This window comes from Centruroides vittatus, unplaced genomic scaffold (genome assembly GCF_030686945.1).
Source record: "Centruroides vittatus isolate TY-2023 unplaced genomic scaffold, ASM3068694v2 contig_677, whole genome shotgun sequence".
Classification (NCBI taxonomy): Eukaryota; Metazoa; Arthropoda; class Arachnida; order Scorpiones; family Buthidae; genus Centruroides; species Centruroides vittatus.
This window is the reverse complement of record NW_027122424.1, coordinates 128,603-142,479: the sequence shown is the minus strand read 5'-3', so window position 1 is coordinate 142,479 and position 13,877 is coordinate 128,603. Positions and strand designations below refer to the sequence as shown.

The 13,877-nt window shown below is 30.3% G+C and overlaps 1 protein-coding gene across 1 annotated transcript in view; it reads right to left on the bottom strand.

The window, feature by feature from the left end:
• Positions 1–13,877, bottom strand: part of puf (ubiquitinyl hydrolase 1 puf) — a 139,219-nt gene that overhangs the window by 25,848 nt on the left and 99,494 nt on the right. Inside the window, exons 41-52 of the mRNA XM_067276129.1 lie at positions 12,683–12,777; positions 12,431–12,597; positions 10,973–11,117; positions 10,559–10,637; positions 8,162–8,219; positions 7,948–8,090; positions 5,779–5,843; positions 5,292–5,415; positions 531–596; positions 363–443; positions 211–293; positions 40–121 (exon numbers count right to left, since the gene is read on the bottom strand). Of these exons, the coding sequence (XP_067132230.1) occupies positions 40–121; positions 211–293; positions 363–443; positions 531–596; positions 5,292–5,415; positions 5,779–5,843; positions 7,948–8,090; positions 8,162–8,219; positions 10,559–10,637; positions 10,973–11,117; positions 12,431–12,597; positions 12,683–12,777 (1,188 nt within the window). The remainder of the gene's footprint in view (positions 1–39; positions 122–210; positions 294–362; positions 444–530; positions 597–5,291; positions 5,416–5,778; positions 5,844–7,947; positions 8,091–8,161; positions 8,220–10,558; positions 10,638–10,972; positions 11,118–12,430; positions 12,598–12,682; positions 12,778–13,877) is intronic.

The window sequence follows — 13,877 nt, the reverse complement described above, 5'->3', positions numbered from 1 at the left end:
CATTTTTATATTTTTTTAACATTCTGAACCACTACTTACTAGAGTTAAAAGTTTCTTTATAAATCTTGTCACACAGGAATATTGTCCTACTTGGGAAATATCTACATCAGAAGAATCATCACTAAAAATTATAAATGATATTAATTCAAAACTAGGAATTAAATTACAATATGTAAAATATACACACACAATAAATAATAAATCTTTTACCTGTCAGAGTAAGGTTGGAGATACATGGAGGAATGTACGGGTTTAAGTTGATTTATGACGTGTATGCATAATCTTTGAAATAACTATTAAGAAAAACTTTTATAACAAACAATAAAATGAATTTTGTAGGTCAAATAAAATAATCATTTCACCTGTCTGACTACTTGATTCGGACATTTGATAAGAATCTGTACGGGCCACCAGTTATTTTCGGCCATGTGATCTAAAAACCACTGAAAAAGATAGCACATTGCATTATATTGAGAGAGAGAAAACAAGAGAGAGAGAAAAATGAGGAGAAAAACAAAGCAAAATCTTACTTCGCATGCTTGTTGACTCGCATTAAACTGTTTTGTTAATAATTCAATCCATTGAGCAATGGTTGGCTAAAATACATAATTAAGAATGTCCAATTAAATTCATTTAAATTAAATATATTAAAGCTATGCCAATCATCATAAATAGAAAACAATGACTTGGTAACCACCCAATCATAACAAGAAATAAAAATTATGCATATTTAAGTTCATACATTTTTTATTTTGAAATGTTTGGACCATCACACTTCATCATTGCTTGGTTTTAGAGCAACAGAATAACTGCTTCCCTTTCAAATGAATTTACTATTCTATTCCGTTGTTCTAAAGTGGGATTCTAAATGAATCACCTAATTATTATTGGGCTATTATAACACCGGTAAGTAATTATATACATATTCATTTTAACTAGGGTAGGTGGTTAGGTTGCCATGGAATAAATTTAATAATTGGTAATGCAATTGCATAGAAGAGGTTGTGTTCAAGTTCTGCTATGGATCAGTTCTTTACTTTTAGAATATTCTAAATTAAAAATTAAAATTATTCTAGAAGAAAAGAATTGGCCCAGAGAAGGATGCAAACCCACAACTCCCTCTTGCCTTGCAGTTGCATTGCTAATTATTAAATCTGTCACAAGACAGTCTACTTCTAGCCAAATAACTTGTCAAAATATTTATTAGCCCTACAGTAGCCCAATAATAATTTGGTGGTATGTTTGGAAACTAACATACTACTTTGAGTTAGTTGTTGTTTATATATCTAAGTGGAATGATCTGAATACATTTAAGAAAAAGAACTTTTATACTTGAACAAGTAAATGTACTAAATTTTTTTTTTCTTTATGATCTTCATATTCAATTATCTTCTTATTGGCCAAACTAATATATAAACTTTGGGTTGTATAATAAGCCAAGTATATCAGCCAAAGATGTTTATTTGTATTACCAAATGATCACCGTAATTAATCAGACTATTATTTTGCTATTATTAATAATTAGTTTATTAAGAAATTTAGTATTAGAGGTAGATATTAGATGCCATCTCTTATCTAAATTAAAAATTATAATAGTTTAATAAATAATTTAGAACAGTCTGGAAGAAAAAAACTAGCACAGAGCAGAATTTGAACCCACAACCTCCACTTACGATGTGGTGGGCTGCCAGTTATGCCACTTGAACCTCCGAGCAATTCTTCACTTTCAGACATATGGGGCATATCTAAATTGGTGTCCATAAATGTAAGATGTGTTCCTGACATCAAAACATTACAAAAAGTTCATATAAACATGGGTCCGAAAATCCTTCATTAAGGAGTTATAAGGTTTATTGATAATGGCACATGTGAGGCATTTAACAACATAGATTTATTGTAGTATTTATGAAACCGTGCCGGTACATACTGCCGGCATCAACTGAATAAAAATTAGTGATGAAATTTGCCATGTGTCCGAGTAAATACACTATATAGTTAGTGTTCAAGTTGCAAAACATAGATTTACAAAAATTGCTTGAAATGACCTCCTCCTGCTTCAATGCATCCCAAGTCTGTGTTCCATGCTTTGCCATACTTTGTAAAAAATTGCTAGATTTGGTCAAAGCCATTCTGGATACGCTCCCTCAGAACATCAACATTAGGTACATCGTCTGATAATGTCATGGAAGTTACTCTGAATAAAACAAAACAGAGGGGGAAAAAAAGACAATCAGACAAAACAAACCAAATGCCATGACCAACTGTAAAGAAGAAAGTGCATAAAAATGCAAGTTACACAGGGGTCACTATAGGGAATTCCTTTCATAACTCTTTAACAAATGATTTCAAACCCATGTCCATATAAACTTTTCGTAATGTTTTGGTGTCAGGAACACATCCTTACATTTATGGACACCAATTTAGATACACCCTGTATTTAAACTTAGATAAATATATAAATATAACACTTACTAGAGCCTGTGACCAGTGTGAAAATAAACAAAATTAAATCAACAAACGTTTTCCAAACACCTTCCGTCTCCTTCCTCAGGTTAAAACGGCTGGATTCTTTTTTATAAGATCATTCCGAACTTTTAAAACGAATTTGAACGATGACAGTTCGATTGTGTAATGTCCATTGCGCATGCGCCGTATCCCGAATCATATTTATTATGCGTGTTTAGATATTCTTACGTTGCATTCTTTTTTAATTTTAGGGTCACATAACCCCATGCATCATCCGACCTCAGCTACCAAGCATCATCTTGTAATAACGCTTGCCAAGCAAGCGAAAGAGCCATCTCTTCATGCGAATTAATGCATGTCGTTGTAGTTTGCACTTTATGAATCTCTATTGCTTCTAGCCATTTGAGGTGGTCTGTCTGGGGTGTTTTAATTATTAGTGTGGCTCCCGCGAAGTCCACATTATGCCCGGTTCAGAAGCATATATCGCAAGTGACGTGGTAGCTCTGTTATATCGTATATCAACCTTGTGCTCTTTGATTCTGATTTTCATTGAATGTTTCATTGATCCTATATAGATCATATCCCTATTAAATGGTCAGAAGGGCATACATGCATTCATCTACTCAAGAAGCACTTAAGAATGAGTTGAACCACATTGAGAGGATTGCGGATATACACGACTACCACAACATTATTCCTAGAATATCGAAATGCCAAAAAACAAGAATGAACCAAAACACACCTACAATGCCACAGGGTAACATACAGGATACGGAGGTGGAGAGAATATCCCTCACATATAACCCAGCTTTGAAATCCATATACGCTTCCATCGCCAAACAATGTAATGTCATCATTGCTTATAGGAGAGGCCCAACTATCTACAGTATGATATGTAATGGAAAGGACCCATCTGACCCGAGTAGAATGCCGGGCGTCTACCGAATCCCTATGAGGGATGAGAGGTTTAATAGGAATCTGATCTATATAGGATCAATGAAACGATCGATGGAAATCAGAATCAAAGAGCACAAGGCTGATATATGATATAACAGACCTACCATGTCACTTGCGATATATGCTTCTGAACCGAGCATTAATGTGGACTTCGCGGGAGCCACACTAATAATTAAAACACCCCAGATAGACCACCTCAAACGGTTAGAAGCAATAGAGATTCATAAAGCGCAAACTACAGCGACATGCATTAATTCGCGTGAAGAGATGGCTCTTTCGCTTGCTTGGCAAGCGTTATTACAAGATGATGCCTGGTAGCTGAGGTTCGGATGACACATGGGGTCATGTGACCCTAAGATTAAAAAAGAATGCAACGTAAAAATATCTAAACACGCATAAGAAATATGATTCAGAACAGTAGGGAACACGACGGTTACGGCGCATGCGCAATGAGCATTACACAATCGAACTGTCATCGTTCAAATTTGTTTTAAAAGTTCGGAACAATCTTATAAAAAAGAATCCAGCCGTTTTAACCTGAGGAAGGAGACGGAAGGTGTTCGGAAAATGTTTGTTGATTTGATTTTGTTTATTTTCACACTGGTCACAGGCTCTAGTAAGTGTTATATTTATATATCTATCTATTACACCCCGGTGTGTATGAGGAAGATATATTTAAACCTAGATATAACCATTCACGGTTACTCTATGGCACTATCTTACAAAATCTATTTGTACATGGTAATCAGAGATTGCAGGTTCAAATACTGTTCTGGGCTAGTTCTTTTCTTCAAAACTGTTCTAAATTATTTAATAAATTACTATTATAATTATTAATTTAGATAATAAATGGCACCTAACATCTATCTCTAATACCAAATTAATTACTTAATAACTAATTATTAATAATAATTACTTAATAATAGCCTGATTAATTACAACAACCATGTGATTTAGTATCAATGCATCAGGATGTTTATTATATTTATTTAAAAAAATCATTACTAGATAAAAAGTGTAATTTAATTCAATATTTAAAGATATAGATATAAAGATATATTGAACCAAAGATATAGAAAGTTTATTTCTAGATCTTTGATATGTCACTTCTATATATAGTTTACTTAAATATCAAGTAATTTTTTAATTTAAAATCATAATTTTTCTTCAATTATATATCACACTATCTTACAAAATCTATTTGTACAATATATTAATATGACTAAAAACAATGAAAAACAGATTTAAAATTAATTTAATTCCTCACACCAAAAACAATTACATTAAAAAGCCTTAAAATCAAATTTTTAAAATCTTTTTAAGTACTTGCAAATATTACATCATTTAATTTACAATAAGAAATGTATACTACCGTAAGCACTCAAATATACCCAATGTGGATCCATTTTTAAAATTCATTTGAGGTGTGGGTTTAGTTGAGCTGGTGGGACTACTCGAATCTACGGGTTTGATTTTTCAAAATGTGTTTTCTTAAATACCAAATTCACACATTCCTCTCACTTTCCAGCATGAATTTTAGTATTTAAAAGACAATTCCAGCTTTACAATTAACAAGTTAGTTTTCGTGTGTCGGCACAAGTGGCCCTAAGAGTCATTAAACAAAAATCAAAAAACGTTTCTAAAAACTTAACACAGATAAAGAAATATATTGCAGTAATTTAAACAATTATAATTTTCAGTAGGTTGTTTACAGTAATCTCTGGCTAGAAAATGTGATTTGAGTGAACCCACATGCATGTTCATTTGAATACCGTGGGGTTGCTTTTAAATTCAACCGCGGCATGTGTCTAATCGAGTGCGTGCGGTAATTTTAAACATCAAAAATTAACTCATTAACAAAGTAATACCTTTTCTTTTGCATGAATAAGTGTTTCCAGAACAAAAGACGTTCCTAATTTTGCAGACAGTAATGTTACTTCTTGGTATCCTGATAACGTCTGTGGTATGTAACCACAAATTTGCCACATAAAACTATCAAAAAAATGTTTTAAAATTTATAATTATTTTTATATTGTGATCTATTTATATATCTTAAAAATGTGTAAGAAAACCTTATGAGTGACGAGTGAATGTAAATTTGAATTATATCAAACACAAGATTTAATTTGTTTAGACTTCTTGTAAAAAGCTTTTCATACAAACCTGTAAAGATTTGTTACAAACCTTTAAAGGTTAAAGCCATTCCTAGAGAGTGTTTAAAATTTGATTCTGACATTTAATATTTGCTATCTTATATCCAGTTTTAACTAACTATAATTTAATTAATTGTAATTAATTAATACCAATCAATAATAATTATGAAAAACTGGCAAAAACATTTAATGAGTCACTTACTTGAAATAAGTATGTTCAAATACACTTTTATCTTGAAGAAAGTGCATGTTGTCTTGCCAGATCCACTAAAAATATTCATATAGAAATTATTTCAATTTAAAATAATGCAAACATTCATAAAGATGTATTACAACAACATTTTCAGATATATTATTTTAAAATTAATTTCTCTAATTACATTTCATATTTTAACAGTAATAAAGAAAATCAAAATATTGGATAACAACAACTAAATTTAATTTGGGCTCTTCCGGGAAGGTTTGTGCAGACAATGGGATTCTAATGCAGAACTGCCGTTTGCATTCATAAAAACTGCACAAAAGATTTTACTGCCTCTATCATTAAAGTAATTGAAAGATTGAATAACTCAGAATATGACTCATCTTTTGAAAAATCATAAGAGCAAAGAGAGAGAAAATATAACTCAGGCAAGCAAAATATAAAACGATGCAAAATTAAACAATTTATAATAGGTTATACAAATTATTGAAATTAACAAAATTGCAATTCACTTGCTTAATTCCTATTTATTAAATTTTACTTAACTGTAGGTGTTATTTACATGTAAAAACTGTTTTTCTGTTCGTTTGTATACAGCAATCTAATATGTGGGCTATCTGCTAAAAGAAATGCATTCTGGGACTTTCTACAGGAAAGTGGCCCCTATTTATGTGTTACAAACATGAAGGAAACATGAAAAACTCCATGTAACTAGGCACGAACCCATGACAGACTACCAGTGTTTGGTGGCGTTATCCATTTGGCCACTAGTGAGTAATAATTTTTTTCACCAAATTATAATCAGTATTGTATTTACTACATTATTTATATTTTTCTTTATAAGCAAAAGAATGTATATTTTATGCACATTTATTTTCATATTGTATATTCAAATTCCACGTTTATTTTAAAAAGAAAAAAAAAACCATATATGAAGATTTTGAGAGATAAAACAAAGAAAATGTCTTTTATTGTTGCTTTTACGTTCAGATAATAAATAAATAACTGAATATGACTAATTGCAAGCATTTTTTTTGCCTTTTTTCCAACAGCAAAACAAATATATTGCCATTAGGTAAAAGGCAAAACATAACTGGAATTATGATGCAATTTGCAAAAAAACTAGAAAATTGCTAGAATAGAATAAATCCTTTGCATAATCCAGCCCCCATTCCTCACACCTCTGCAGCAACCATTGAAAGGATGATACTTACTGGTATGCAGTTCAAAAGGTTTTGTCTCAAACATTAAAACATTGTTTTTCTATTTCACTTCATTGGAGATGTAACTATAAAACAAGTAAAATAAAAAATCAGAAAATGAAAACTTCCTAAACTTCAGATGCAGAACATACAACTCCCTATCAAATGGAACTTTTTATCATCATAATAAAAAATACTAAAATAAACTCAGAAAAACAAAGCATAATTTTAATGTCTGTAATATTCAACGGCACAAATTTAAGAGGTAATGGTTCCGTTCTTATCCGCAGAGAACTCTAAGCTTAGTTTGGATAGATGTTTGCTAATGAAACCAAAATCAGAATGTGAAAAACAGTTTACGTTTGCTTGGAAAATTTCATTTTCACTGCCATTTTGCAAAAACAAGAATAGTGAAATGAAAGATCGTGTGCAAACCATTGCAAACATTAAAACAAGAGGGCAACTAACAAATGGCACTTTTTCATTCATTTACTTATCAAAAATTCCAAAACTAATCATAATAATTTTAAGAATATAATCAGAAGGTATATTCTTCACAGCTGTTGTAATCCTATGCATGTATTTCTTTCCAAGTTTTCTCCTTGTGTGTTGCCCATTCACATGAATGGCTTTAACTACCTACAAAGGACACAAGATACACAGCAATTTACTAAAAGCATCCTGATAACTCACAGGGGAGATCATAAGCTCTTCAATATCTTCAATTCCTTTTATAAATATACGAAAGCTAAATCACTCTCTACAGTTTACAGCACGCTTAGTCATTTACATTTGTTTCATGCTACAATGTGTAATAGAATTACAACGTTAAACAAAAAAAATATTGGCTTTGAATATTTTAATACTTTGGATAAGCAGCATAAATGAAATATAAATAAATAATTTTTAAATTATTAAATAACAAACATTTACTCAACGGAAAAAAAACCTTCAATTTTCTCCTTACCTCTGCTAATTCATGCGACAGTTCAAAGGTTACGCTTTCTATCTGCGTTTCAGTGTTAGTCTGTAATATAGCTGTATGACTGGGAATATTGTTTATATCTTTTGGATTCATTCTTTCATAAAACAGCATATAGGCACTGTTGTCTAAATACAATAAAATTTCAGTTTAAAATATATACAAACAATTTAAATACAAATAAATATAAAATAATGACCAACCTTCTCAAATGAAAAGTCCATAAATTTATCAGTAACTGAATCATAAGTTTTACTCTGGAAAATATATTAATTTTATGTAATTTCAATTAAATTGCCATCATTAGAAAAATAACAAAAAGATACATTAAAATTCTTTTATTATAAACAAACATAAATCTAAAACGTCTCTCCGTGCAGAAATCTAACACTTAGAATGCATATACTGTATAACAAATTTGTTAAGAAATATCAAATGTTTAAACAAATCGTTTGAGATACTTAATATTTTCAACTTCCATACAAAGTATAATATATGCTATAGGAAAGAATTGCAACATTTGAACAATTAATTGGATTTAACAAAACTGAGGTGAATGTGAACATACATAAAGTTGTAAATGAGAAAATAATCATTGGTACAAAGTTGAAAAACTACAAGTTCTGGCGAATGCTAGGAAATACAGTAATTGTTTACCTCTTTGTGCAGCAATATGTGCTTGAATATGGCAGCAGCCATCACATCGCTAATACCCTAAAATAATGCCGAAAATCACAGAGTTGCTGGTACACCTATATGCTGATGTTTTAACTGCTGATTGTATTCCAAACACGTTTAATAAACAAAAGATCACACAAACAGATTGGCCACTGAAGTATAGTTGTGCTCCAGTCTCGACGATACCAAATGCAAGCATGGACAGTACAAGAACACACTTTATTTTACTAGAAGTGTGTTCCATGTTCTTGAAAAAATGAAACCACTACCGGCCATAAAATCTCAGTTAAATATTACTAAGTATTTAGAGAACCAGTGCAGATCAAGATGAATGACTGATCACACACCAAATCACCATAATACATTTGACTTGTGTTCTATTGTTGAAAGCCCCAGAAACCATTCCTTTCACCTTAACCTATCGGATGGTCAAAGTTTTCACCTATGAATGACACCATGTTGAATTTTCATCGATGTTAAGCCTAACGAAAATTACACGTTTTTGAAAAAAATAATTGTGGCTATTGTGTTGTCCAAAATTATTTTTTTATTTTGCACAAACAAAATAGATATATTAATAAATGTAATAGCCAAAATTTATATTTTGAAAGTTAGTTTTAATATAAAAATTATAACGACTAGTGACATCTAGTTTTAAAAATGTTCTGATACCGAAACAAGCTATCTTGGGTCAACCGATCAAGGTTGGAGGTCATTACCCCAAGATATGTCGAAAATAACACAACAAGTTAAAGCATTCAAACTCATTGTCTTTCATCATTCTGTTCAAGATAGAAAAGAGATTCACATAATAAGGGGTGGCTTGTAGACCCAAAATATGGCACAGCCAAGTTAAATAAAAGTTATTTAGATTAATAATAGCAGATCAGAATTTAAACATAAATAATAAAACAAACCAATTGCCTATTTTTGATTTATTTATTTATTTGTTTGTTTTTTGAATTTACAATATTAATTGGCAAAGTTAAAAATAATACGACAATGACAAATTCAAAATACTTAATTACAGTAAGCACCAGTATTGATAATTTAGTAAAAATAATGAAAACTAAAAAATTTTCAAGGACCAATTTAAAACCAAAACAAATACAATAAATAAAAATTCTGCAATGAAATGAGCAAAAACAGTACATAAATAATTTAATACATATTTATAAATCTCAAAATAAAACAGAAAACTTAAAATATAATAATCACAAATTACTAAATTGGTAAAAAAAAAATATAGTGAAAAATACTGTACAAACTCACACACACACAGTTAACAGTCAAATGTACATTGGAAAAATGGCCTGACTAAGCCGGCCCCAATGCAACACAAACTTCCACGTGCTCCACTAGCATGATGACTAGTGGCAACAGCATATGTTCCTATCAATACATCTAATATTTCTTGCGTGCTATTTACCTGAGGACTAACTCTACAAGTATGGTAGAATGCAATAATAAACATTTTTCTAGAAAATTTCTTATTTTTACAATAATTTGTTACTAAAGACACTTATTGTTGAATAATTTGATTTAATAAAATTATTGATGGGAAACTGGACCTCTCTAGCCCTTAATGACCAGCCACTTGTGCACACAATGAACAGTGCAGCATTACTTTGGTTTTTGTTCCAGTTCACTCTGTCATGACAGCATCAAAGACATTCTATTATGTGACTTTATATTAGATATTCTTGTGGCAAAAATTATAGGAGCTCATTGTTTACTGTCCAAATAGCAAGTCTGTGAGAATACAGCACATAATCGGCATGGCATTTGCATCTTCATTATTTATGCACAATAAAATGATAATTAAGATTTTCTTCTTAAACATTTCTACAATATTCTCTCTGTCATTCTATAAGTTTTGTCTTTTGGTACTTGCAAATTTATGCTAAATTTTACTCACCGTCATTTCGCCGCCAAAACATTCCGCTGCAATGTGAGCTGGGTCGAATGGTTTAACTTCGGCATCGTTAAAAAGAAACCTATTTTGTATAAATGAATTTTTCTTAAAACAAAAACTTATTTCAAATATTGAAAAAGTTTAATTTTATAACAGAAAACAAAAGGTAAGCTAAAATCAATTCTTTATTACTCTTGTTTCTGGTTTAATTGTTATCTTCAGACAATCACAAAATAATTTCTGAGTGTTTGGCTCTTAAATTTGATTATTTTCACGTTAAATACTTTTGATATTGCTGTCTAAACTTTTACGGTTACTTTAAGAAATTAAAACACAACAGGTTACACTGAAAATACTAATGAGAATCAACGTTCTAAGCATTTTACCTTTTGTTTTCTATTTAAAACTGAGTCTTACCATTTATCTTTTCCTGGATTTTGTCTCTCTCGAATGAAACTGTAATAGTGACCTCCGTCTGCCGTACCCGTATGAACAGTCACTCCTATTAAATCATACTCATAGCAGTCACCCTCCTCATCTTTTTTTTCTTCATTAAAAACATCTACAAAATAATGTTAAATGTTACACAATAATTACTTTGTTTTTATATACATTTGAATTCCTTTTACAAACATTTCATTTGTGCCCGCTTTTATGTTTACAAATACCTAACTCCATCTACATAAATGTCTAAAGTAAAAATTTTGGTAAAATGTTTTCGATGCTTTGTGCTCAATCACTGACTTCAGATCAGTGTTTCTCAACGAGAGCAATATTGCCCCATGGGGGTGATTTTCCATGTTGGGGGCAATTAGTAACAATTTATATTTTGGAGAGCAAAAAACAATTTTTTGGGCGATATAGTAAAACATTATATTAAGAATAATTAGATATTTTATTCATTATATAGTACGATAATTAAACAAATAACATTACATTAGTCACTAGTCTATTCAATGCAACACAAATTTGAGGGCAGAGGCTAACACCCAACAAATTTTTTTTTAAAGTGAAGGGGACAATACTATGTAACGATTTTATTGAAGGGGGGTGACGATTCGTTAGAGGTTGAGAAACACTGCCCTAAATCAATCCATACCATATCTCTTTCTAAAACAGCCTTAATTAGAATGGTTATCATCCTTTCCCTTTCCTACAGTTCTCCAAATGTTCTCTAAGTCTCTGATATTGTAAGTTATAATGGTATCATATAAATTCCAGCCTTCTCTTTTGTCTCTCTCCAATCTTTCTCATTTCGAACTCTATCAAAAAGTATGGAATTTCTCTTCAAACCTTCTTTTTATTTGCTACTTCCTTCAAAAATTAATTAAACCCTTAGGAGAAATGAAACTCTATTCCCTACAATTTGGCACAGTGTAAGATCATCACCTTTTTTATCTCTGCTTTTGGTTTCCCCTCTCTCCCAGTCCAATTTTTAACTCTTAAAACTATAATCTAAAAGTCTGATTTCATTACTCCATGCTCTTCTGCAGTTCTCTTATCAGTTCTAAATTCTACATCTAAGAAAGCTCACATTGAAGATATAACAATTACTGTTCTCAGTAAATTTCAAAAGTAGCAACCCTATATTTATAGGGATCTCACAAATCAAACAGTTAAATCACAGGATTGAAATGGCCCTTAATTTGGATCTCCATCTCCTTTAAGATGCATTGCTATTTTGTTTTATATTTCAACACAAATTTTTTTTGCATTATCAAAATTCAAAAACCTACAGAAAGATAACAAAACAAACACTGAACTATCTTAACTATTTTAATTAAGTACGACAGAACGTGCAATATTAAACCCAGAAATAACATTTTAAAATTTTAAAATGGCAATAAACTAGAAATCAATATCCTTTATTCGTACCTGCGTGTTGATTCGGCATGAGATTTTTTTCCATGTAATTTGACATGTCAAGACGAAGTGGGAAAGAAAAATGAGTGTTGACCTTTTCCTTGGTCATAGTCACCATATTAAAAGTGTATCTCATTGTATTGAAGCATAAGATGCGAGGTAATTTTTTAATACATGCTCTGAAAATAAAATATTTTGTAATAAACTTACTTTACATTGTTTTATTATATTTTTAATAGAAATAAAAAAAAAGATTTAAATTACCTTTTTTCAGCTCTTACTTTCTTTCCGCACTGTGAACAAGTATACATGTTGTCTCCTTCTAAAGTATCTTTTACTGTTAATTCGTCAAGTGACTCCTAAAAGCAAATTTTATTTTAGACTTTTTGTTATATACAGTAATCAAAAATCAACTTATTTAGTAGATTAATACATAGTTAAAAACATTTATGAATTTTAAATATTATAAAGTTGTCACAGCAATTTCAATTTATTATATTTGAATAAATCAAACTCGTAGATTTACCCAACACTATTGCAGATATCGAGTTAAATTATTATAAGAATAAGACCAAAATACTAAGAAACAACAATAAACATTGATTTGCTTCATTTATACATTAAAAAAAATATCATTGTCATTATTACTTGTAAAATTTATTGTTATGCTGATTTGGAGTACAGTTGAACTCTCTCCATTGAGAATAACAGACTAGATATTTTTAAAATCAACTCTAAGCACTAGATAAATAAAGATCAAATATTTGTAACAAATAAAATAAATTTTAATTTTGTAATACCCATTCTGAACTATTCGCAGTCTCAGTAACTTCAAATGTTAATATCAATATTTTTCTCCCTCTGTCAATATAAATTTTATAAAGAAACATAATTTTAATATATATATAAGTGCGCACACAATGTAAACAGACTAACTCTTCTCACTGCATCAGGCCACATCATACTAAAGTTGTGTATACAGTTTTTTAGTATTATTTATTCAATAAATCCATTAAATTATACTCTAATTTTAATGGTGTGGTTGTAACTATAATTAATTAATAGCTCTGGAATCAAAAATCAGGAGAAAGTCCACATGTATGACTGGAAACACATCTGCACAGCACGTGGGAGTTGTGGATTCAAGTCTGTGCTGAATATTCTTTATTTAAATTAAAAGTTAATCTGTTTATAATTAATAAATTTATTGTGTGATGGCAACATAACCACGTAACTATAGCCAAACTGCTTTACATCTAATTATTAAATTAGCCTTAATACAGCCCTATAAATAATCTGGCAAATCATTTTGCAATATTAATTGAATCAGACTGTTGTATGTCATTTTAATTTGGTATCACTTCACAAATTACAAATAATTATTGTGTAATGATCAAGTTGCTGAAAATATCATGTTCCATTATGTAATATAAAACTTAATACATAGTAATTTCTAAAT